General features: G+C 41.0%; 1 protein-coding gene and 1 long non-coding RNA gene across 3 annotated transcripts in view; one reads left to right on the top strand and one right to left on the bottom strand.

Annotated features, from left to right (window-relative positions):
* Nucleotides 1-1,213: 1,213 nt before the first annotated feature.
* LOC115343157 overlaps nucleotides 1,214-27,157 on the bottom strand; it is a 64,704-nt gene continuing 38,760 nt past the window's right edge. For both annotated transcript variants that reach the window (XR_005932336.1, XR_003924011.2), the window contains one exon: nucleotides 1,214-1,589. This is a non-coding gene — a long non-coding RNA (uncharacterized LOC115343157). The remainder of the gene's footprint in view (nucleotides 1,590-27,157) is intronic.
* The window catches only part of IL15 (interleukin 15), an 87,783-nt gene continuing 78,849 nt past the window's right edge, over nucleotides 18,224-27,157 (top strand). Inside the window, exon 1 of the mRNA XM_041123324.1 lies at nucleotides 18,224-18,298. Coding sequence (XP_040979258.1) covers nucleotides 18,257-18,298 — 42 coding nt within the window. The 5' untranslated portion in view covers nucleotides 18,224-18,256. The remainder of the gene's footprint in view (nucleotides 18,299-27,157) is intronic.

Raw genomic sequence — 27,157 nt, 5'->3', positions numbered from 1 at the left:
AAGGAATCATCTATGATATCTGGGAGATACTGTATTTGTTGTTTGTCATCTTCCCATGTTGTTTTTGGAAGGTCAAGAGTAATAAGAGAATGTTACATATAAATTCCCTGGTGGTGCAAAAATGACGTTTGAGGCAAGAGCATTGGAATAATAAATGTGCCTCATGCCAGTAGCACTTTGGAAGTCAATTGGGATTTATTTTGTAAGCAATAAAGTTGTACACTAGCTGGAATCATTTAAATACAGGAAAATTTCTACATGAATCAACCAATGAAATGCCCTAACCCATCTTGTTTTTCAAGCTGCCTTTGTGAAGAGGGTTACAGCAATGACCATAAAATATTCTCACTGAACTTATGCTTTGGCTTGTCACCTAGAAAAATGACAAAAGCCATGCAGTTCTGTAGGAAAACATGTGCAGAAATCTTAAGGATTATTTAAGGTTGAAATCTTAAGCTTATTTAAGGTTTATTTTAAAAAAAATGAAAACTTTTTTCTAAAAAGAACCCCAGCCTCTGATTAAATAAGTCCAAGAAGATGATACCATATTTCTTTGAGGTAGAACCTTCACAGCTCCATCCTTGATTATTTTCTTGCCTATTCTCAGACATACACTGAAGCTGGAGGGGTGCGTAGTCTTTCTCTAGATACTTCCAAGAAATTTGAGGACATGAGCAGGGGGAATTTGCCCTGGCTTGCAGTAACGGAGAAAGAAGTTGGTAACAAAGTCTAGCTGCAGAAGTTAACTTCCCCAAGATAAAATACCCCATTTATCATCATGGCGATACCACAGTAGGTGAAAGCTAGACCCTGTCAGCCTTGTAAATTTTCAGCTGCACGGTGCTCAGTGAAGCCAGCAGGACAGAAAGGCAAAGAAAAAGCGGTACAACTGCTGACGATGGATTTTACTGTTCCCAACTCGAATGAGATCTTCTTGAACCAGCTCACCTGCTCTGCACAGCACAGTGGTACCAGACCTCCTTCCACAGCCTGATGCCACAGATGCCCCAAAAGGTCTATTTGGGATGTGCTCGGTAAGCAGTGCTGAAAGGACCGGAGACTCAGCTGGAAGCGCTCGGCTCCGCAGCCTTTACGCTCCCACATGATGGGGAGCTGACCTTCGCTAGCGGGTGATTCTTGTCAGTGATGCTGGAAGGAGCGTCCAGGCAGGACGCAGGCAGCTCTGCTTTGTGCCCCTTGGCTACGCGGGGAGGCAACCTGAGCTGAAGTCGGTAGCCCTGAGCAGGGTCCGCTTGATACCCCACGCTCCCCAGGAAAATGCCTACTGGCATCAGAAACCAAAGCCGGCATGGAAAAGTAGGATTTTCCTCAGGGATTTTCAGGGACATACCTCCATCCGTTCTCCAGAGGGGAAAGGTGCCAGTGTCTGTCTTTTACAAACTGAGCAGCAAAAAAGTCTTTTTCAGCTGGGGCTGGACAACTGCAAGCAGTGCAGTGTTCCCATCAGCGCTGGGTGAGCTAACACCCTCAGGATTGGGGGGACCCTTGTTCAATCCTCCCTTCTCTGCTACAGAGGGACTCGAGCCCACGTGTTCTCCTCTGTTATCCCTGGCAGGCAAGCACCTTCACTAAAAAAAAGAAAAAAGAAAATAGGGTCAAAGTGAGAAATCAAGGAAGGGAAGATTACTTTCTTGCTTAGGGATGGGGACATACTATACTAAGACTGATTTGACTAATATAAAACTAATTGCAAAAACAGAGCAGGGAAAAAGAAACAGAGGTCCCCAGAGATCGGCCTCTAGCAGGCTGAGGAACGACATTCCCCTTGTTTTTCTCTCTGACCAAACCCAGCTGGAAAATGTTATGAAGGTGGTGTGAGTAAGTATGTACTGTTGTTTCCCATGCAGTGTTTTTCACACATTTAGTCTATAGGTGCCTATATTCATAACTATTCAAATGACCTAAAAATAAAAGAAGGAAAAATTGCCAGTTACCCACAGGCAATGATGCATATACCTAAAGCAAACTCATATCATACTCTAACTAGGCTACATTTCACTCTGAGTTTTTGCCTTTTTTTAAGTTCTCAGATGGTTTTTACTTGTAACTAAGGAAAAACTTATAATAGAATCATTACTCCTCTTTATTTCAGTATGAATTAACTCCTGAGTCTCTGTGAACCCTCCCAAGAGCTATCTTTACATGGTGGGTTACACCAGAAAGATGTGATTTAGATTCCTGTATGATTAAACAGTACATTGTATAAACAAAGCAAAACAATATCATTAAAAAGCATTAATAATGAAATTTCATTATGGAAATTAATTCACATAGGCAGAAAAAACAGATTTTATTGCCATCTAACAAGGATTTGCACAGGCAAAATTTTGTCTTCATTCAACAATATAAAAGATCACATTTTCTTTCTTGCAAACATAGTTTTGAAAACAATGCTGTAGAAATCACTGCCTCATCCAGGATCAAGCAACACACTGCACCCAGGGGATGAAATACCATCCATAGAGCAAAGAGAAATATGTTTATTCAAAGGTCAAATCAAGAAGCATGGGTTGGAAAGATTTCCCGCTTGCCAGCAGGAAGTAAGTTTAATTATTCCATGCCACTGCTCATCTCGTCGGAGCTAACGAGCTCCATGACAATTCAGTGGCAGGCAAGTGGAGATTCTTTCTTCCAAACAGAAAAATCAGATAGGATAAAAAAGAAACGGCATATGTCTAAAAAAAGAAAAGAAAACAATGTAGGGAAAAATTAACAGTCCAATATTTCCAATTTAACAACAAAGATATTTACTATTTCCTTTGAGAAGTTACAAATGCAGATCAAGTTGTTTCAGACTAAAAATATTAGCAAATTTTTCTCAAATCACGATCTTTCTAAAAAACCTGTATAAGAAGCTAAACTGTAAATCCACATTCTCTGGGTTGATATAAATAGAGATGTGACTGGATATGCACTTAAGTCTGTGAGTGTGGGACCATGCCCAAGTTCTGCCATTCAGATATAGCCTCGTTCTGTAACAGTCTTCCGTGAATAACAACCACACAGAAGATGTGAAAAAGGTGGTTTCAGGTGAAGTGAACTGTGAAGTGTGAAATAAGCATTACAAAAAGCAATGTCTGCTTCAGGAGAGTTTATTTTCAGAATTAGTTTCAACATGCACAGGCTCACACACATTAAGTGTCTGTTTATACAGATGTTTATCCTGGTGTATTCCAATTCTGGACACTTAATCATGATGTCAAAAATCAGGAGGCTTAGCTCTCAGTAGGGAGGAAAGGGCTCCTCTGAAAGGCAATTCAGAAGAGGAGTCTAACCTGAGTGTTTTCTGTTCCTCTTTACAAAAAGTCCTCTCTCTGTTAATTAAGAAAGGGAGCTTTGCTCATAAAGGAGTGAACCTTCTCACATGCTCATTTACTGAATCTTAGTATTCATTATTGCCAAGTCACCACGTACCAATTACTGCCTAGACCAATACCTGACACATTTTAATATATATACACACTATATCTATATCTATAATAGACCTTGAAAAGAAGATATGCAGCAAGAGAATTTTGTACTGCAGATTGTAGCTGAAAACACAATCATCAAATGGCTTCTCTATTCTTCAGTTCTGCTATTCTTCTCAACAGGACTTCCTAAGTACTTGGGACTGTATTACCTTCTTGCCTTTATATTAAATAGTAACATGCCCAGATACCATTTAGCAGAGAATACCATTTCCATGAGTTTGATTCCTGATAGGATCTACCTTTTTTGTGGAGATTTGCCTACCTAATTTAGAAATATGACCCCCCAAGAAATATTTAAAAGGAACAAAAGAAACAGTGCTTTCAAATGGAAGAAGTTCTTTTGAAATGGAAACCAGCCTGGAATAGGTTGCTCAGAGAAAATACGGGCAGTGGTACAAAGCCCTACACCCAGAAAATTGGAAGAATTTGTAGTATAAGTAGGGATTTAAGCCTTTTTTTATAGCTCCTACAGGATTGCACCTCTTCAGAAATATAAGAAATCCAGATGCATTTTTTTTTTTCTGATGGCGGCTGCGGCTGGGGGGTGGAGTCAGGTACCGGCATGCAATATAAAAGCACTGGAAACAAATTTTAGGACCTTTAAAGGGTCAGTGTTCTTTTTTCCCCACCTTCCCAAAAGAGAATGGCATAAAAGAACACATTCTAAATTCAGTGTCGTCCGTCCCCCCCGCAATTAATTTCCACATGTCTATGATATATGAGATGAGTCAAGATAACATCATAATTGTGAGGCAAACAAACATTCTGTTTTCATAATGGAAAATTCTAATAGCTTGAGAGTTTTTAATTAGAGCATTGAATCTCTGCTGCAGCACCAAGCTCCTTCTACCCATGGACAGCAGATTTAGTGACTATCTAGGCCTCTCCTGCATTCATTAAATCAAAGGTAAAGGAACTTTCAGGATTATTACTGAAATTTGATCTCTTTAAGGAAAGTAATCGCGAATTCTTTTCCCCTCTTTTATAGGAAAAGTTTTATAGGTAATTAAATTGAAGGATGATTTTGGACACATTTATATTACAGTGCTGCTGGCTGCTGCTGTAGCATACACTGCAACTGCTGTAGAGGGACAAGAGATGCAGCCGCTCTGTCAACAGAAGCACTGTAGTGGTGGTGACAAATGGGAACTCTTCTTTCACCCAGGGCACAGAATATGAATATCACTGGCTGCTATGCACTTACAGGAAGGTTATGCTCAGATGTTTCCTATTTAATCCCTACCAAATCCAAATCCATCTAATAAAGTTAAAAAAATACTATTATTTATTTACTTGATTGGTTATCCCATTGTCAGTTAAACAGACAGAAACCACAAAATGCTGGCCTGTCTCCCCAGCATTTGCTAGATTAGCATTGCAGACTATGAGGCAGCGTGACTTTTTTTTTCTCCCATCTCTGCATGAGGACCCTGAAGCACATTCTCATTAAGCAAAGCAAATCCTTCAGCATCGTCTAAGACCAGGTTTTAAATTGCTGAAATGATTGTTTTCTAATGGAATTGTTTCTGAGAAGCTGGGAAAGAAAGTAGAGGCAGTGAGAACCCATTTTACTTCCTCTAGGTTTTTCTTCCAAGAAAGCTCAGTATGAAGACAGTGACTTGTTATGGACTGAAGCAGGTTTTCATGAGGATGGTGACTTGGGATATCCTCATCACAGATTTGGCTATAGATACTTTAAGATTTTATATGATGCACAAAACATTGATCTGACTTAACATAAGAAGAAGCAAAGGAAAAATTGCTTGAATTCACACTTACAGAAGAGTAGGCTTTTTATGTCCGTGTTCGCTTTTCTGTATTGCCCTCTGTTACCAGAAAGATGCATTACTGGCAATGCAGTACAATGTGCAGGAAAGCTGAAGAGGTGCCTACATCCTAGGACTAAAAAAAATCCAAACAAACAGTCATGCTCACAGCACTCAAAAAAACCAACCCAAAACGCCAAACAAAAAGAACGATTCCCACACCCCAGGACAGCATTAAAGGTACAGCCTAGTAAGGCAGCCTTAATTTTGCTCTGTGGCCTATTTTACACTGGCTCTGCACACTCCTTTCTATACTATCATCCCAGTTTTGTTTTTCCTTAAATGGAAATAAAGCTGCCCCTTTTTAGCTTAGCGGATATGAAGGTAAAACATAAGTCATTGTTCTTGTATTTACCAGTTCCCAGCTTCGTCATTCTGAACCTCTGGCCAGCTGCAATTCAAATTGACAGAGATGGAAAGGTCTCTTGTATGTTATCTTTCAGCATGTTTCATGAAAGTATGTAGTCAGGAAGAAAAGAGGAATGCTATCTGTGCACCAGTTCAGAGACAGCCTTCTTTCGACACTGGGGAAGTTATATGCTAACTCCTCCTGGGGACAGTATTCCACAAAAAACTGTGCTCAGGGAACTCCATGTTATTATGAATGAGTTTGATAATAAGAGGTGGTCACAGATCAAAGCCATACTGTGCTGTGTTTTGTACACAGATAATCTCTGCTTCACACCTTTCATAGAACACAAATCAGCAGATGGCGAGAACAAGAGACAGCAGAGATCAGTACGGCAGGCAGTACTGTGGTACGTGGCCTGCTATCAGTGCTGCTTCAGGCATCACCACAAAAGAAAATTTTAAAGGGGGACAAAAATGTTTTATTCTCCTTTGTAGATGGAAAAAGCACAACCACTTTGCGTAGTGAAGCAGAGCTGTAGAGACAGAACACTGATGCATTCTCTTTTGTTTGAAACCTCACCAAGTCAGCCACCACAAAGAGGGAGAACCTAAGCACTTATGGTTCTCCTATATACTGTATTTGCAAGCATCAAAGCCAGTGACATAAACTCCTTTGTGGTGACCCACTTAGCTTACATTTATGATGGTGTGCCTAATGATACTCTTCCACTATTTCAAGCTCTGCCCCTCTCTCAGGAAAAGAGAAGCACTGGGAAGGTTTTGTGTTGAGATAGATACCGCCCCACAGAATTAAACAGCCCTCAGGCTCTTTTTATTTCGGCCTTTTACTCAGAACTAGTCTCGTGCTTGGTTTAGTTCTGTTTTGCCCGTACTCCTTTCTCAAGTTCACTTAGTGCACAGGCTTCCATCAGTGATAGTGCTGCATTCTGTCTACATGCTCCTGTACAAGTGTTTTGGACACATAAGAAAGAATAGTATCTAACAGGGATAAAACCAGACATGAATAAAATGGAATGGCGGGAGGAGCGGTAACAACCCTTCTCCCCCAACCAATCATAAATTCTGTCCCTTTGGATAGTTAGCAATAGTGTGTACAGCTTCATCCGTCCTTCACACCGTTTGAATGTTTTGTATGTTGAGAGGCTGTTTCCAAAAGAGCACATCAGCTGGAGTCATCCCTTCAGGCTTTTGCCTGAAGAAGCTGGTCAAGGGGATACCATCAAAGGAAACTGGTTGTACTGGAGAAAGAGACTGCATTTCAAGAAAGAAAAGAAACTGCATCAGGAGTTGGAAAGGGATCAGGAGAACAAATACTTTCCTCAGTTTGATTTAAATTTACTGAATTCCCTAAAAGCGGATGAAAAACTCGCATAGGGGAGTACATAAAAGTAATCTGGGGTGGTTTCTCTTGATTTGTACCTCTCTCCTGCTAATTATAGAATAATTCATTTCTGTACCCCTCGTGAAGTCTGTGCATCTGTCTGAGCTGACGGCGCCATGCCCATGAAGATGTGACCTTCAGTCACTCTTCTTCACTCACTTCTTCACTCACTGGGTCAGTGCAGTGACAGGACAGCATCTTGGGAGCCAGCAGCAGCCAACGGAGCTGAGGTTCCGCATCCCTATTTCCTGCGGACAGAGCACCGGTACCAAGAAAGGGAGAAAGGCTGGAGCTCGCCACACGACTGGATCCTACTGCCAGAGCACAGCGGGGACGGAGGGAGGTGATGCCACCACCACGTCCAGGCACCCGGCAGGCTGCAACGCACCCTCTCAGGGGACAGACAAACCGCTCTCCTCATGGGCATGGCGAGCACTGTGCCCGTTAGCAAGAGGCTCCCGTGGCTAATTGAACCTGCCGGTATCATTTTTCCTCCCTCTTTTTTGCTGTTATGATGGCTGATTTTCACCATCAAATTTATATAGAAATTAGCAGGTAAGACAAGATTGCCTCAGACACCTTAGTGCTTTTGAAAAAACTAAACCTAGAACAGAAATCTTACCTATGTACTTAGGGAGTTATTAAATGTTACCTTTGTGGCTTTCGCTTCTTTTTACATGCAAACCAGGGTAACGCCCTATATTCTATCTACAAGTAAGCCTGAATTAACTGAAGGCATAACTCCCTGATTACCCTGAGCAAATATAAGGGCAGACTACTGTCAAAATGTGTAGCTCTGTCTCTTTGGAAGCAGCCTGTGCTTGTGTCAGTACAGAGTGACTGCAGAATCACAGCCTCAGCTTTATTCATCTTCCCCAGACTTGTATTGTCTCATGAAGACAAAAGAGAAACTTCAGACCATGGCTTGAAGGCATGCCCTTATATGTTACCTTCACATCCACAGCCCCATGTGTCAATCCTATTGAATATTTTTATGAATAGTATTATAATATTGTAATTTGGATCCTCAGTCTCAGGCCCTGTAAGAAGAAGAGGAGCAAGGCTGTCTTGTACTACCTTGTACCTTCCCCAGGTTACTCCCTTTTCCCCTGGGTTTCCACAACTATGCTTTCCACCAACAAAAACATCAGCACAACCTGAGAATTTGCTGTCTGTCTGAGAATGAAAAGCAATACAAAATGTTCCTTTTTGTTCATTCCTGGCCAAAGTTGACTTCTGTCCTCATCTTGTTAAAGAAACAAACAGCTGAACCAAAGCCAAAGGCATCATACCTTTCTTCCCTAGGACAACTTGGGTGTTGACTCCCCTCGGCGCTGATGTCCTCCAGGAGAGACAACTGGCTCCACCTGCTTACAGTTCCTCTGGCTAATCATCTTCCTGTGGGGTGCCGCATCCTATCACCTCCCTCCTGCTTTCAAACCAGAGGGGTTATTTCTTTCATTGTAGATTACATATAATAAGGATGAATCCAACACAGCTACAAGTTATGCTAAATAGGGATTGTAAAAGCCACACTTGGAAATCCTCTGTAACATCTGCAGTACTGGAAAACATCTCTTCTGTATAGTATGGTAAAATAGGGAGTATATAGTTGAGAGTTTAAGCAATTTCTCATGGTTCCAGAGAGAACCTTATTTCCAGCAAACCTGGATATTAGGTGTAGGAACGTAAGAGATTCTGATTTTTATTTTTATTTCATTTTTTAAAGGAACGTCTCTTACCAAAGTTATCATTACAGCTCACAACAAGCATTAGTCTTTGCTCATATTACACCAGTCTTTCTTTAAAATTCTTTAAGTCAGCTTGGTACTATCAAGGCTTTAACTTTACTCAGATCAGGCTCACTGACGTGAAAGGAAGTATTTCTATGAACATCAGTGGGAGATAGATCAGGGTTAATTAAAAAAGCCCACCAGTTGTGTGAGCTTTTGCTTTTAGTAGTGAAATAAACATGAGGATTAAAAATTGAGGAACACGGTTTGGGTAGTCTGAAAGTTTTAGGTTCCTGAGCAAAAATCTTCTCACAGGATTTCAGCTCACGTGGCCTAAGACAGAACTACAGAAAAATTCTGTGCAAGCTGGGAGGATTTTTTTATGCTGACATAATGGTTACATTGGGAATAACAAGTGAAACAAAAGTTGCAAAAGCTTGCAGATCCTAGCAGAAGAACTAATTTCAACAATAAGAGGAACCAAAACAGAGGGAACGGAAATAATTAGATTAGCTTAATTGTAACCATTTCTAAATAACGACAGGCATGGAAATGTTCAGTAATTTTGTAAGAGGAGTAGCATGTGAATGGCAAAAAGCAGTGTTCTCTTTAACGCGCACAGCTGGCAAGAGAAGAGGCAACCTGTTCGACACAAATCATGGTCATTGTCCCTGCATACTGCGTTAAAAATCCAGCCCCTTTTCCTTTGGTAAAGCTCTGGTTCAGGTTTTCCTTGTCTCACATTCCCGCAACTGAAGCTTCCTCTTCCTGCTTTCAACAAATTTACTTCTTCTCCCTGCAAAACCTACTGTTTTAACAGTGAAACACTGCAGTAAAAGTTATCTTGCTGACTTACCACCTCTATTGTATTTTCACGTACTTCGCATGCCTCATCTACCTCTTTCTTCTCCTAATGCATCAAACAAGCTCTGCACCTTGCTGTTACCCACTTCCCTCAAAGCAGACGCCGGTCAGCACTTCCTTGCAGCAGACCAGGAATGTGAGAGATGGCTCTCCGCTGCTGGTGCACTCCAGTACTGCTCCTTCCTCTTTTATCGCGTTCCTTTTGCAAACGAAAAGTTTCCTTAAAGAAAAATCTACAAAGTCACTTCAAATCTCTGCTTAAGACTTGCTGATGCCTTACCATGCACGTAACACCTGACAGTGACTCATTGACCCTATGCTGTGTGTACTACCCTGATACTTAGTCCAAGCTCTCAAGCTAGCTGGGCACTACCTTTGGTTTTACATCCGCTCCTTTTCTTATCACGTACTCAGGTTACAAGATGTGCGAGGTGAGGGCTGGCTTTGTTTCCTGCAGTACGTGACTGCTTTAGGAACACTCTGTTGCAAGATGAGAGGTTAAGCCTTGCAGAGGTGTGTGCACAAGATCTCAGCTCACGTAAAGCCTGGGACATACGTGGCTGAAAGCCAGCTTCCTCAGGTGCCCCGGAGAGTGCTGAGCCTGTATTTAGTTTTGAAAACATCCCTGGCTTTTCCCTTCATCTGGGATAAAGTGGTACGCTTCCTGGCCAGCTGCCTCGGGGAGGTGGGAATGGATCACGTGATACACTAGGTCAGAAAGAGCTCTGCGAGCAGTCACCCGCTGATACCCTTTTGGATCATTCTACGAGAAGGAAATGAAGTCTCTAAAAGGACCAGGGACAAAAAAAGTGACAGTGCTGCATTACAATCCACTCTTTCAGGCTGATATGCCCAAGGTTTGGTTCCCTCCAACTGCCTTCAGTCATCAGCTGTGGAAGCGCTGCAGAGTTCGTCACAGTGAGAATCTCCTCATTGCACCCTTTTATTCATGAAGAATTGTCATGGGGCGATAATATTTGAAAAATAAATAGTTGTGTAGCTGTAGACATGATAGAGTCTGTGCACCTGGTTTTCTTCCCAGAGCCAAACTGCAGTGACCAATCTTGTCACCAAGGAAGATGGCCACGCTGTGGAGCATGACAGCAGGAACAAAGAATGACTTTTGTGGGATACGGAGGACCAGACTTCTGGGTAGCCTCAGCTCCTCCCTTTGCAGTCTTTTCAATCTTTTGGGGCACGTATTAGGGGCTGTCTGTAGATATATAGGCAAATTTGTCAGCAGGTGAAAGTTCTCACGTGACCAAGGCAAGTTTTCTAATAAAATCCAAGGTTTTTAATCTAAGCATTCTCATCACTATTTGTGGAAGACTCAGAAGAGCTGCACAGCAAATCACTACTCATACATCCTTCACTAACATCAGTAATTTTCAAAGAAACAATGCCTTGGAAGGTGCTGTAATATCTCTTAGGAAATAACATATACATGCAACTAAAGACAAAAAAATACTAGGAAGAGTGCGTGCATGCTGCCTTGGTGTCATGATCACTCTATTTAGGGACTGAAAGTAGACCACGCAACACTATGAAACCATAGAGGAAAAGATTGGGTAAATGGCAAGGTCTATGTGTGTCTACTGCAAGTAGATTTTACAATTTATTTAAATTCTGTGTGTGTGCATGCACACACATGTAAAGCCATATCCTGCAAAGAAAGAAGGAGTTAAGCAGAGAAAAGAAGAAGGCAAAAAAAAGCAGTAGGAGAAGGGGAGCAAAGAATCACTGCTGAAATGAAAAAGAGGTTCAGAAGTTAGAAAACAAAGGCCAGCAAGAAAGGACTTGGCCATCAAGCAGCAAAGGCCGCTTCTCATCAAGCAGCAAAGCCTGTTTCTCAACAAGCAGTGACAAATGGCTCAATCTCCTTCCTTTCAGACTGAAAGGAACAGATGGCAGGGGCCACAGGGCAGATATGCCCTGTACAGTTCTGGCAGAGGCCATAAGATATCTAGTCCACAGCACTTGGACATCCAGGTCACTGCACAGTGACACACCGCTGACGGTCAACGAAAAGAAAAATATTTACTTTAGCGATTAGCCCTGGTAAATGGGGATGACCATCCAGGACCCAATGGCCTACGACAAAGGCGACATCATTTCTCATTCCTGGACTCTTTTACAGAGTAATTAATCTTTACAGAAGCTTCTAGGCAGCGGACTCTCCCTTCGTCCCCGCTGAACAGTCTTTCACTGGGCAAGCAGCCCGAGTCATCTAAAAGAGCGCAGCCTCTCAGAAATCATGGGCTGCTCAGGGTGACTGAAGTGGCAGAAAAAAGCTCTTGCTGAATCCTGCCTGACCTCAGAGGAGCTGCTTCATTTATAATAGCCTCCTCTTCATTTTCTGAGGCTTAAATTATCATAGTGCCTTTTTTGCTTACGAACGTTTTAACACTGACATTATATTGCAATGCTAAAAGTGGAGTGTCATTTCAGGAAAACCTATAGCTACCCATGAAAGAAAAATATAAACTACAACAAATAAAGAAGTCAACATGAAAAACTTCTTGGGAATAATACAGAGGTATCTGTAAATAATAAAAATACAGGTTTAATAGAAAATAGGCACAGAGATCGCTGAAAGTAACTATGAGAAAGCTGATAAGGGAAAAAATGTGAGGCTATATGTGTAAATACTGAGGAAAACCAAGGACCTTATGAAGTGACATGCTCAGAAAGTATGAATTCTAAGCATACCTCTATAGCAGTGAATTTGGTAACATCTATATTAACCCATTATAAGGAGTTTCCCTCTTTCCAAAACATCTCCCCAGCAGTTACCATTTCCCAGGAATCTGTCGCTTTCAGTGATCTAAATGCTAAACAAAACACAACACTACGGTACTTCATTAAATTGGCCCACATGCCACAAACAGGTAGTATTTGGAAAAGGGTTTTGCTATGAAAAGCTCCTTTCCCACATCCTCTTTTTCATTCAGTTTTACCTTTCATGTTTAGTTAGAACTTCTGAAGATCCCTCTTTCTGTCACTGTCAAAAAAAAACGAAATATTGCATATAAATTTTCCAAAGGCTTTATCAAAGAATGTTTCAGGTCATTTTTTTAGGCGAAAATGCAGCCTTCTCTTTATAGAATCATAGAATCATATAGGTTGGAAAAGACCTTCATGATCATCGAGTCCAACCATGCCTTTAAAAGATGGGTGCCTGGCAAGGTATGGCTGAACACCCCGCAGCCGGTCAGTGCAACGACTTACATTTTCAGAACAGGTTACCATCACGATGCTCTAAGATTAGCAACCAGGACGGGAAGCATCCACGTGTGTTTTGTACTGCAGCCCAAGGGGCGACTGATGGCAGCCTGACGGCTCACGTAGCGCTGCCCGAGGCACGGCCTGAGCCCCATAGCCACGGCAGGTCGAGGGGCAGTGCGTGGCTGCACACCTCAGTTCCCAGGCAGGTTTTGTGTGTTGGGCTCTGCTCGGCAAGTAGATTTACTCCTCTGTGTGCCACAGAGAGCAGAGTCCGTAGCTGTGCTGCTGAAGTGCTCCACATAAAATAAGGCACCATACACAGGGCAAAATTTGGGAGTCACAAACTTTTGTCATCTTTTCAATCAGCTAGAGAAGACCTCCAGAATTCCCTCTGCTGCATGACCCAGACTAAGGACTCCAGCATCAGTGATGGTTAATTCCACTTTTATCTGGCACCTTTAAAGGCTGCATCAACCTTGACATTTCTTGGCATTTCTTTCTCACAATTAGAGCTGGTTTCTTTTTTTTTAAATCAGCTGAACTGGAAAGAGGGCTCCATGTTAAAATGTGGCTACCATTAGGGTGGTGTTTTAGTGCAGGAAGATATAATATACCTCTGCACTGTACCACTGTGTATTGCTTAATTCTCCAAATGGCCAAGAGGCAGAGAGCAGTAGAAAAGATCAGCTGCACAAATCCAATAGTGACAGAAGTTGCTTAAGTGGAACTCTTCTGACTGATATTTTTCTCATGCTTTCTGATTTTGCCTGTCACCCAGGACAGGCATCTTAACTACAGACATGTTTTAATATGGTATAATCCATGTACTCCAAATTGTCCCCTGAAGCTATCCAGGAGGTTGTTAAGGAATATGATCATTAAAAGAGAGTGACAGCCTTGTACAAGATGGAGCGTTGGGGAATATCAAGACCTGGGGACTGTTTGAGAGTCCTCCCCGACCCAAAAATAGCATGTGAGAGGAGAAATGAAACTAAAGAGTTTCCCAGATAAGTCCCTTCCTTATTTTGGTCTCTTTAGTTGAATCACTTCTATCCCACTTTTTACTCACCACCTTGGCTGTAGGCCAGGCCTGATAAACAAACATGGTGACTATATATACAAGTGGGAAATCAGTGGCTGAAGCAAAGCCCAGAAACATGCTCTGGCTTAGATGTTGCCGGAAGAAACCTGGGTGCTCCAGGCCTGCACCACTCTCTGCAGCACTGAACACAGCAAGGACAAAGCACCAGCAAAAAGCTCAGGGGAGAATTAAACACCCTCTCCACTTTGCTTCGGCTAAAGATTTGTTTGTCTTATGCGGATTCAAGGCTTTACTGGCAGACAAGGCACTTGTGTCCCAGCCAGATTCTTCGTAACAGTTTGAATTGGCAGATCCAAAACAGAAAGGCCCCATGCTTCACAGTGGATAGCGCTATTATAGATTCAAAGCAAAGGCAGAGAAAAAGCTGGGAAGATCTTGAAACAGGTTTACCCTAAATAAAATAAGATGAATCGTATCCACTGCTTGTGCAATTGTTCTCTCACTGCAAGAGCAGCGTTCAAACTCAAAGGCCATCCTTTCTGATCTTCCAAGTCGTGTATCTAGAGAACCACTGGACAGACCTCTGTTCCTTGGAGTGCCTAGAGAAAAAGAAGGATATGGCTCTGTTAGACAGATCTCAGCTGAATATGCAGCTGGGATCTAAGGCAGCTTTCCAATACTGACCTTTGTTCCCTCCCTTTCTCCTGCAGACAGTAGGACTCACCCAGCAGACCTGCTCTGACCCTGCCCCACTGCATTTAAATTGCATGAGAGAAACCGAACAGCTATCTCAGCTTGAGAAATATTCCAAACCAGTTTGCATGTCCACAGCAAATTACAAGCAGATGTGCAAGCAGATGTGCAAAGAGATAATACTTAATAATGCACAGTCTAAACTATGGGGTTTGTAAGATTAACAGAACATGGTGACAACATCCTGTGGAGTCAAGTATCTCTTCCCAACACATCCGTGCCTGATAAACAGAAGAGCAGGTAGAGAGGGGACAGCGCCTAAATTTTCATTCCGCAATGGCACTCAGAGTCCTGTCACTCACATCTCATAGTGACCCCTAGCCCATGCAAACCAGAATTTTGAACACAGAATAGGTTATAGGGTTGTTCTCTTGGTTTTTTGTGTTTTTTTAACATTTCCTCAGAATACTGAGTTACTCTGAGGGTTAGCCCTAGCCAAGCTGGCAAATTAGCAGAGAAAAAGCCCCCACTTTTCCTCAAAGGATATAGCCAGGGGACATTTACGATGGGAAAATATAGCGGTTTTTTTTGGTAAAAAATCCAGCAGCATGCAGCCACTCAAAATAGAACTCTCTAATGTGGGGATGAGAAATGGGGATGCCTAAGCAATGTTACCTCCTCTCTCTTATCTTGAGATACTCTCCACCCTACACTGCACCTACACACAGTGTAAGAATCTCGTCTTAACTTTGGTCTGCTCCTCACGTGTTCCTAAGTGCTGCAGGGGAAAAGCTTGGCAACAAGAAGCATTCTCATGACTTGGGGCAGACTCCTGGTCTTCAAATGCTGGAAGGACTTAAAGCTACAGAAACAGGAAGGAACAAGTGGGAACCATTTCCCACGGAGGCCAGAGCCAAGACTGCTGGCTAAGGTCGAAGAAGAAAGATGCTAATTTCTGCGGCCTCAAAGGTTTTTGCGGTTCTCCAGCTTCCTACATGGCATTAGCTATGGCTCAGGCAGACTGAACAGAAATACCTACAGCACGAGCTCTGTCAAGAGCTCAAGAGCACTTACTGTTACATATTTGTCACTGCAGGTCCACAGCCAGTTACGCCAGGGCTGCACATGATCACGCAGCAGTACTAATTTAATCTGGATCAGGCCATGGTATATTTGGCAGATTAGCCAGAGTACACACCACAGAGTGCTTTCTATGCTGGTTTTGTGAGAAAAGCAGAACTTGATCTGACGTAAAGCATGATAGTACAACATTAAGCTGTTGAACCTACTGCTTTTAAACAAATCTGCATTGGCAGGGTGAGTTTACACTGGATCACTGCTGTACACCATGTGGCCAGAACCCCCCCCGATCCCAATTTAGAAGTTCTAAAGTTGGATTTACTATATAATCAATAGATGGCCTCAGATGAACTCTAAAAAATGAATCTGCTCAATGCACTGCATGCCACCTGGTACACTGCTACCAACTACGTCAGTAGAGAAGTATGTTTCAATGACAGCTGGAATTTCCCCAGCCCCTCTCCCTCTTGCTTCAGCAGTAGACAGAATCCCAGTAGGGTGAAAAAGGATGACCACATGGCTAAAACCATTACTGACATCCTTATAGCATATAACTTCTGTCCCTGCGCTTGTTTAAATGCAATTTTTGGCGCACCTTCTCTTTTTCCCAGCAAGGATCGTTGAGAGGGAATATGTACACAGGCTAAAGATAAAAGAGATCAGGTGAAAAGAAGTCACAAACTGAGGATGCATGTGTCAAGGGCCAGGAAATATTCTATGGAAACATCATGTCTCATAGGAAGATAAATATGCAGCTGAGATGCAATGATATAAGTGTTATGGGAAACAGCAGTTCTGGGACCTGTTACCACAGCTACCTCAAGAAAACAGTAATTCACGTTATGAAGCAATGGTAATGAAGGCGAGGTTGTTCATGGTGTGACTAATGCTTGCAAAGATACTCAGTTCACATGTGCACAGGCTACAGAAGCTGACTGCCATTCTTGCAGCCAGGCTGTATAAACAATGGGCAGTTGATTGCAGCGGACACGTAATCTCAGAAGCACTGATAAAGCAGCAATATTAGACTCGATAATTAGATGGAAGAATTAGCCTCATTTTGAGGTTAAAGAGCAAATGCAGTTGGCAATAAGAAAACTCAGAAAAGCAAGTCATGCCATCAGTTAAAACATATGGCTGATGTACAGACTATCGATCGTAGCTGGCCAGCAGGGCAGGCAAACTACAGGCTTGAATACTGTATTAACTACCAGATTTCATATGAAATAAAAGGTTGAAGAGACTAGTAATCAGGAAGTCTCTAGTCCCTCCCAAAGAAGACCTCTAAAAAGCATCTATAATTTTAAGGAGAGAGTCTCCGGGACAGCAGATTGAGTTTAGAAGCAGACCACTCTGTGTCAATCAGTCTCTCCACCCCAGCCTGCCCAAGCAAAGGATTCGCAACATGGAAGTTGGTCAAGCCCAGGCAGAGCTGCAAAGAAGAGCCATTGAAACTAGCAGCAAATGCATCACAACCTCTTCTCCAAAGCTGGTGTCAACCCAAAGCCACTGAGCAGTGTACTGTAAATAACTGAGGTCACTCAACCTGACCAAATAAGCCTTCCTACTTTATATACCTGCAGCATGTGCAATGTGAGGCAGAGTTTCTACTGCGACAGAAGATACAAATCAGATGTTCAAACCTTTGCCACATGACGAGGTACAATTATTAATGGAAGACAGGACCTCAGCTGCCTGCCAGGGGACCCCCATGCCAGCTGAACCGGATCCAGAGAGATTCATTGTCTTAAACAGCACAACACTCCCGCTGAAAAGAGGAGAGGTCAAAAAAGAAGGTGCCAAGGTGCGACAACTATTAAATGTGCTGGGAATGGAATATCAGACTGAGTATTCACAGGCAGCAGCTGAGCAGAAATGAAATCCCCTAAACATTAGATATCCTTTGAGGAACTAAAAGCCATTAAATATATACTCACAAGACTTCAGCTACTGCATAAGACTCTCACAACTTTTAAAGCTATTAAAACATTTGGTTTACAATGAATGCTGTAAGGTAAGAATATACTCAGGAACTGGCATTTGTAAAACAAAGTAGAAAAACCACGCTATGAGCAAGACACCAATTTTGAAGTATTACATCCTTTACAACAACTACAGCAACAGTTCTGTGCCCCAATAGGAGTCAGAGGATCAACAGCACTGATGTAAAACTAATGGTCTGTAGGAAACATGAATACACAGACACGCAAATGTCCACGAGTGGAAAAGTAGATATAATCTATGCTCTTGGGCATGGAACAATTATTTTGCAACATAAAGCGAATACATGGTCTGCTCACAACACACCATCGCAAGTGCACCGAGCAGAGACCGTGCGTGCTGTAGCACTGGTTATAGCACAGCGAGAACCTGGCAGTTCACTAACGGTAGCAGATGTGCATAGCAGGCACTGTTTCCAGGGTCAAGCAGCACACCCAGATGCACTGCTAACGGCTCTGTAGAACTGTAAGCACTCTCTCAACATATAAGACTATCTGTCCATTGGGCTTTCACAGAGCCAAAATACTCACACTCCAGGCTTGGCCATGCTGTCAGGACTCAGTGCCACACGGACTGCTCTCCAAGGAGTAAGTAGCTGTCTAACCAAGGTAAGATTTATTTAAAAGCGATAAAGTATAATCCAGAAAATAATGAGTTGGTTACTTCCCACCTGGGACATCAGCCACTTTTAGACACGTCACCAACAATACTGGACTCGAGACTAATTAGTAATTTTTCTCGAAGGAGCAATGTATTTACATAGTACTGTCCTACTGCCAGTTCTTGAACTTTGTCGTTTTGAAGTTCACATTGTTATCCCAAATATAATTTATTAGAAAAGGCACTTCCATTTCCTTCTGTTGCAAATATTCTGATAAAGAAATCAAAATTTAATCACATAGAATAGTTAGGTTTGATGAAGAAGTAAAATTGTGAAGCATAATGTATAGGATTTTTAAGTTTGAAATGTAGCCATAGAAACTGTAGGAACTGTGTTATGTGTGACTATAGGAACCTTAATATTGTTAAAGTTTGAAATAGCTGACCATGGAAACCTCACCAGGAAGTTACTGGTTTTTATATGTTTTGTTTTAAGAAACTAAGGAAACTGTCATGGACACCAGTTATGCTGCTTGGAAATCCCCTTATTACCCTTCCCATCTTGATTTGAGTACCGAAGATTCCAATCAGTAGAGCTAAGTGAAATTGCCCAATGATTGTTTTTAAATAAGAATATTGATAAGCTTATATATTCAAAGGACCAATCATTATAAAGGTTAAATTTAAGAGCAGGCATAGTATGTGTTTTTATGTAAAGAGCTTATGTAACAATTACATGACAGAAAAAAGTCTATAAAAACTGAAGGGTTTTTTATACTAAGTTGGACACGCCTCTGGAGGAGTGATCCCCCGTGTCCCCAGCTCTGCAATAAACGAAGTGCCTGCTTCTTAGCTTCACATTGGTGTTAAGGAGATTTATTCTGGATTTCGGTAACACTTCCTGTATTTATCATGAAGAATCTGCAAGAGAGTAATATAGACTATCTCAATTTTAGCAGCTGTTGGCACATGCCTCTTCTGAAAGAGGACTAAACCCAAGACAAACTTTCCACTGTTATTTCAGGTCACTTACATGATTTTTAAAGTACAATTTTTTCCCAATTGATCCCGACAAGGTATGACACTAAAGTTTTTAAAAAGCTTTCCCAATAGCATTTTATAGCAGAGCTGTCCAAGACAAGAAATGACACATTAGTGATGCAAAAAGCTTCTAACTCAGTAAAATGCTGCTCTACAAAATGTTCCTTCCTTATTTTTTTCCCTCCAGAAAATAGCCTCTGCATCCTTTCTGACTCTTTATTGGTCTTTTTGTTTCAAAGTCCATTTATGCAAGGTATTTGTCAAAGCTTGTTTACTTGCTTGCAGTCCATGGAAATATTATGTGCTATTAAAATCAGATCAACACTGATTTAATAGTCTCTCTGGGAACTTTTATGTTTGGTATCAATCTCTGGCAGTGTCTTGCAATAGTAGCCTTGTTTAAGATCAGTGCCTGAGGCCAAAAAGGAATGAAAGCTCTTTCCCCTGAGACAGGTGGAGTGGAGCCTCCCCCCACCCGTTCCAGAGTGCTTTGCTGTGATGGCCAGGAGAGATGAATGAAAGGGACTAATGAAATGTTAAGGAGAGACACTTTTTCTGCTTACGTAGTTTGGCAGTCCTGCGGTTTGAAACAGAGCAAACCGTCTATGCCCACATTGGGCGTAGAGGTGAGAGCATTTACTTTTAGAACAGCAGTTTCCAGGCTTGGGGTGCAAAGGTAGCCTAGAAAAGGAAAGAGAAAAGTAAGAGATTCTGTTAAAATATCTCTTGTAACTAGCGTGAAAAGCTTTTGAGGCCTCTTGAAAACCGAGAGACAAGAATCTATTTAGGAGTCTCCCAAATGTGCAAAAAGACCAGTCTGCCTCCAGCTAGGACCTGAAAAAAGCCACTGCAGCAATGCTGCAGAGTAGAAGAAAGGAGTGGGGGCTATGGAACAGAAACCAGAGTTGGCAGTGCCTAGAAAGTGGGGACCAGCTACCGATGCTTATGCCAGCCACTGTCAGGCGCCAGTGAACCTGGACTGCCGAGCTCAGCCTGGCAATGCCAAACTGGGCAGGTCTTGCTGTGGGGCCGAGGTTGGTGTTTTGCACAGGGGAGATGCCGGCTCTTTCCACATCCCTGTAAGAAAGGCATAGTCCAGAAAAGCTGCTAGCACATTATTAAATCTTACATCCCTCCCGATGCTGGGAACCCTGATACGATACAGCACCAAGCAGATCTCTGCTAAGGGCATGCCAATCCCACCCGTGGTGATGTACACTCCTCTGGGTTCAGCAGTATTCTGATATGATCTTGCTCACAAAACAGATTCATCACTCATTGACAGGAATGAAGCCTGGGATGGGGACTTAGCTTTGAAGAGTCCCTTACACAACGTGCTCTAATATTATTATCTCTTTAATAAAGCTAAAGTTTCTGAACAGGTGAGTATAATATTTCAAGTAGGCAAGACAATACACTATGCGTACTCTTACGATTAAATATACACTGACTACATGTACATTGACTAATTATGCATCAATTACATAAAAAAGCTTACACTTGGATTAGCCATTACGTGGACCAGTAACTACAGGTACAATAGGCTAGGAGAGGGGTGTGATACTCTAGTTGCCTTCGTGGGTTTGCTCAAAATGAAAAAAAATTACAAAATAGCTACATTTCATGAATTAAGCATTATGTGTTATCCTGGTTATTTACTTTGTTGGTGTTTTTTCTTTTTTCCTTACCAAGATGTTATTGAAGCCAACTGACTTGTGTTTGCATGTTGGAAACATTAACCTATTGCACACTAGGAAACTGAGTTTAACATTACAAATCTTATAGGTGGAGAAGTTTCAGCTCATTTTTCTCTCTTCTTTCTTTAATATGGTATCACCTACTATTAGCAACTGATTTGTTGTTACAAAAGAAGAAAATCAGCTCATTATGACCAGAAAGCTTAGATTGATTTTCTGCATTTCTCAAGGTGTGTTTCAGTAATGACCCATTTAAATTTGCCACTGGTCCCTGTTACTGCCAGTCTGGTGATGGAAGAACAGTTTTTCTTAACCATAAAATTGGAAGCAAGAATAGAAGTGTGTTTCCCATCGTGACAATGATGCTATGTAGGCTTCAACGCTCTGGCAACAAGAGTCAGGATCCTTTAGAGAACCATCCATAAAATGTCCATCCGGGCAAAGACAGGCATAAATGGTTCAAGCAAAAATCCAGGCACACTTCTCAACAAAGAGGCTACAGAGACAGGAGCAATAGAACTTGGAGAAAGAAATGGGAAGGGTTCAGAAGAAACATCAAGAAGTTATACACTACTTACTCATGCCTAAAAATTATATCTGAAGCACCTTTGTAAATAAGCATGTAGTACACCATGAACTCGTACCTTCAGTCAGCTCATTTGTATCTATGATTAAGACCCTCAGATGGAAAGCTTGGCATATGTACAATACACACACGGGCTTCAATTTGGTTTAAGTACATACAATTGTATTTTTTATCATACCGGTTCCTGGCTATCACTTTTAGTCTTACAGAACCATTGACTTCTCCCTTCCTTCTGTTTTCCCTATTTTCTTTTCAGCTTTAGTTGAGTGTAAGGGATAATAAAATGGATATTGGAATAAGTGAAATATAGATATCCAAAGCAGTCCAAGCTGGCTGGGCTTCAGCAGCTGAATTGCAATTTGTTGAACTCTTGCTGAATTTTGTGCAAGGCTATGCAGAAAGCCTGTTTCCTTGCCGATTAGGAAATGCTTCACATGAACCAGATTAACCATTTATAACACAAAGCAACCAGCATCAGTAACACTTGGGAACTTTTTTCTAATCCATCTTGAAGAAAAATTGGTTGAGCTTCAGCTGTGGAGAAGTCTATAAGGAAAACTTTTACATATGCTTTATCTCAGTTACAGCTTTATGAATGCAGCTAAATATATTGAAATGAACAACAACAAAAATATCTATGCATCTGTAATAGGATTCTTAGACAACTCTGACCATTTGGCTCTGATGAAGCAACATTTGGAAGACATTAGGGAAATGCCTCAAGGAAAAACCTCCCTGTCTGGTAGTCTTAATTTTCAAAGAGCACAAAAGAGACTCAGAGACTGCCAGAATCTGTTGTCTTCAGTATCTGTGTTCCTCTTACACACCTTAGACTGCTGTTGGGTTCTGAAGGTTTTTTTAAAATGAAGACCCCCTTTTAGGGGAAAACATTCAAATACTTCAGAGCTTTAAGCAAACATATTGCATGGCCTCCCCTGAATGGATAGCGCTAACTGAAAGTAGACATGCAATTAGAAAGGAGCCTCTTAAAATACTGAATATACAACACAGTAGACGGTAGAATGACCCAGTTCAGGAAAATGATACATCATGTACTTCATTAGCCTTTTTTCCAATGAATAGCAAGATAAATGCTGTCCTAATGTAGAATATTTGTAACACTCCAGTTTTAAAGCCAGGTCCCACGCCAATTTTTCCCTGGAATGAGATTAAGGATAAAAAGTTTTATAGGGCTCAAAAACTAGGACTTCTGTTGTTACGAGTCAATGAATGTTATAATTGTTTATTTTGTCTGTTTTTCATTTGATGGTTTTCCCTTTTAGGCGTGGCTTCTCACTGAGACATCGAACAGTTTTGAACACCTACATTACCGCGAAATCGTAAAGATGGCTAGGGACATGGTACACTCACCATGAAAGTGAAAGATCTATTTTGCTAAGCAGGAAAAATGTGCAAGAAAATCTTCTCAGACTGTCTCTACCCTCTTTGAGATTGCATTAGCGGTCATCTATCAGTCTTTGAAAAAACATCAAAATATTAGTACTAATCTAAGACCTTTAGAATAGAGTACATTTCCTGTAGAAATGAAAATTTTCTCCCATAATATCAGACTTTTTCTTCTCCAGCTTTTTCTTCAGACAGCAAGCAAACAAGCTATATTGCACTAACTGGAAAAGAGGAAATCCAAATATTCCATTCCTGCACCCTGGAAAAAATGTAAGCCAAAAGAAGGTATTGTTAATTTACGTAACTCCTCAAACTTCATATTGTGACAGAGTTTATCAACAAAATGCAATACAAGAGTAACAGTTGCAAGATAGCAACTCACAGTTCAGGAAAAAATCAGAAAGATAAGTACATTTTCTTCAGACTACCAGAAAGTCTTTGCCTGTTTTTTTTAAAGCCTGGTGGTAGTAGACAACCTGACATATTTGATTTGTAAGAGACAAAGCTCTCATATTGTGATTGTAAGTTCTTCATTACTAAAATGAATTTGCCCCAAACCCATTAAAAATCAATGGAAAGAAAAAAAGAAAGAAGGGGGCAGCGGGGAGAAAAAGGCAGGCATTTGATCAGTCAGGCGGAGTGACATGCACCTAACTATTAACCAGTTGTCAAGCCAGTTGGCTACTTTTACCAATTTTCAGAGGCATATTATCATGACTAGTCTCAGCCTCATACCATCTGCAAGACAGCCTGGACACTTAGATTCCATTCTGGCCTGTACACAATAAAACAACAGATTACACATTAAATTGTGTAATTATGTGCCAAGACCAGCATTGTGCAAGTCTACTGTAATACTGGTTTCTTGGAGGACATTAGAGAATGGTGTTTGATTCTGCAGATGCATTGAAATCAGCTGGGCTGATAACACTAGCCAAGGATCTGGTTTTATGTATGAAGAATACATTTGACTTTGGCTTCAGTGAGGGCAAATCTCTCCATGATCACTCTCAGAAGGACTAAAGTTTGTATTATAGTTCTAATAATACAAGTAAAAGAGAAGACATCACTAGTACTGTTGACAATAACAGTTCTTTTCACATATTGAGTCAAGATAATTTCTGAGATAATTCTAGCTGAAGCTGTTGAGACTACAAGAGGCATTCATTTAATCCATTAGATTTGTCCTTTATCCGATATCTTGGGACATCCTTACGTTCTGACTGACCAGCATGAGATGCAACACACTGTTAAGAAAATAGCTGCTAATAACAGTAACTTCAGTGAAGTGAAAACACATGCTAAATGAATTCCAATGCATGCAGGGAAATATGCTGGCAATTGCAGCAAATAAAACAACACAGTAACTGTGCTATTGTCATACTGCAATGGCTGTGACAACACAGAGCATAAGGAACAACTGGAAATCTAAAGGAAAATTAAAGATGCTACCCCTGAAGAGGAAATCTACAGAACAATCCACCTACTTCCATAACATCATTTTACATCAGAAGCACACAGAAATACCTGGTAAGTACTACCAGGTACCTTATGGCACCACTTTTCTTATACACATTAAGAAAAAACACTGATAAAGCTCACTTCATCCACCTAAAGAAAGCTCAATGAGAACTCTGCTCCAAAGGATGGATAAGCCTTTGACCAAGCCAGTTGCATACTACAGAGAAACTTACCATGAGGCAAAAGGATAAACTGGCACTGAATATGTATCTCTGATTGTCATATTTTACCCTAAACTGAAACTTTAATAAACAATTCTTAAATAACTACAATCTATGCTAGAAAAACATCATATTGTGAAAGAACGTTGCCCATAGACCTCTCCTAGCCTTTAAATAAATGACCTAAAGGAAATATGCTGATGGTGATCAGGTCAGCCAAGTTTCTGAGCTTTATTTATAAATTTCTGTCAGGTCATTTGCCACTGAAGGTTCCAAATTATTGGTGCCATTTTTATAACTCTGTCAAGCTTTATAGATATAGCTACAGGCTACTGGCTTGTTCTCACAAATGCTACCAGAACAGGAGCAGCACTTGCTGGTACTGATTGTCAGAAAAAGTAGAAACAGAGAACAACAGGGCACAACAGCAGAAAAGCAAAAAGAAAAAAGTGTTCTTCTTATCTGCCTTGAGAATTTGTACAAAATGTAAATTCAGAGCAGCTGGAGATGTAATATTGTTACCGAAAAGCTCGGAATGAAGAACTTATCAACACCAATTTAGTGTAGATAAGCAGACACTTCTTTATTGACGGCCGGGTGCGCGGGCGAGTCCTCTCACGAACCACGCACACCTGTCATTAAAACAATACACCTTATATTAAGACTTATTGATACATATTCATTAGATTTCCAAGAAAAGTTATACATATTCATTAAACTTCCGGGAAATCATTAGCATATGTAAATGTCCTTTACGCAGGCGCAGTGAAGGTCTCTCCGAGGCGTGGTAAGTCTTGGAGGCGGGTAGCTTTTGACCAGGAGGTGTGTTTTGGTATTATAATGAAGCAAAGTTCGTCTGGAGTTTATGATTTCTTCATCGATGTTATGGCAACAGGTGCAATCCATCCTTTTTGACAGTAGCTATGCGGTTATCTCTAACGGCTCTAGCCAGGTACCTTCCAGGAGCCTTGTACTGCACATTCTATCTTTGGGGATCGGCCGCTGCGTTCCAAACAGGCCGTTGTCAGGTAACGTACTGACGACTCTTACACCACCCCGTTGTCAGGTATTTCTTTATCCTGTTCTCTAAGTTCTAAATGTTCCTACTAGATGATTTTAGCCAATTTCTCTGGCCTTGATACGGGGCTATACAGGGGATTTCACAGCAGACACTGGTTGGTGGTTAAATATATAAAATAAAACATACATATGATTTTGCTAAAATATTAAAACTAAATATGATTAATTCTAACTAATGACAAATCAGTAACATTTCCCCCCTTTGAAAGTGTTGAAAATTATTTCAATACTTTCACATCATCTATCTAATATTTATTTATTATTATTCTGAGAGTCAATATTTGTTTCGGCATATACTGGTGGTGGAATGCATTTTGGTGGAACAATTGGAACCTTTCTCATGATCATGCAATTTACTGTAATTCTATTGGTAAATTGTTTCTTCAGACATTTTTTTCAGGAATGCTAATCAATTGTTTTGTTTCTACTTGTCTTTTTTTGTTCCTGATTATCAAATCAGTCCAGGTTTCTACTATCATTATATGCTGAACTAATATAAAAAGAACAAACACAAACAGATATGAAAAATTAGACATGTTTCAGAGTCAGTTTTAAAGTTTTTGGATCCCGGCTAATAATTTTTCATGGAGTGGGTGTTTTCTTCACTTGAATGTAGTGTATCCAAACATCTGATTTTGTAATTCTAATAGCTGTGAAGGTGGTTAACAGTATCTGGAAGGGTCTTTTTCAATGTTCCTGCAGGGTTCGGAAGTCCACGTTTTCACATAGACATAGTCTCCTGGTTGTAAGTTATGCACCGGAACTTCCAGGGATAATGGTCTATTCTATGCCACTGCTCTTCGAATTGCAGTCAAAGTTTTTTCTAAGGAAAGCAAATAGTTATACACATCTTGTTTTCCTTTTACCTGCATGTTCGGGTTTGGTTCTGGAGATTCATAAGGTTTTCCATATAATAATTCATAAGGACTGACTGAGGTTCCACTCTTTGGCTGTATTCTGATTCGTAATAATGTCAATGGAAGTGTTTGAGGCCATTTTAAATTAGTCTCTTGACAAATTTTGCTTATTTGTCTTTTAAAGGTTTGATTCACTCTTTCTACTTTCCCACTGGATTGTGGCCTCCATGGGGTATGCAAATCCCATGTGGTATCCAGAATTTTGTTAACATTTTGGACCACTTCTGCAACAAAGTGTGGACCTCTGTCAGAAGAAATTCCAATAGGAACTCTAAACCTTGGAATTATTTCTCGTAGTAACCATTTTACTACTTTCTTTGTTCGTGTGGAACGACAGGGAAAAGCTTCTGGCCATCCTGTAAAAGTATCAACTCCGACCAGGATGTACCGATACCCGTTCTGTCTAGGTAGTTCTGAAAAAATCTACTTGTCAATA

Source organism: Aquila chrysaetos, chromosome 1 (genome assembly GCF_900496995.4).
Source record: "Aquila chrysaetos chrysaetos chromosome 1, bAquChr1.4, whole genome shotgun sequence".
Taxonomy (NCBI): Eukaryota; Metazoa; Chordata; class Aves; order Accipitriformes; family Accipitridae; genus Aquila; species Aquila chrysaetos.
This window is presented reverse-complemented; position numbering and strand designations above follow the sequence as displayed.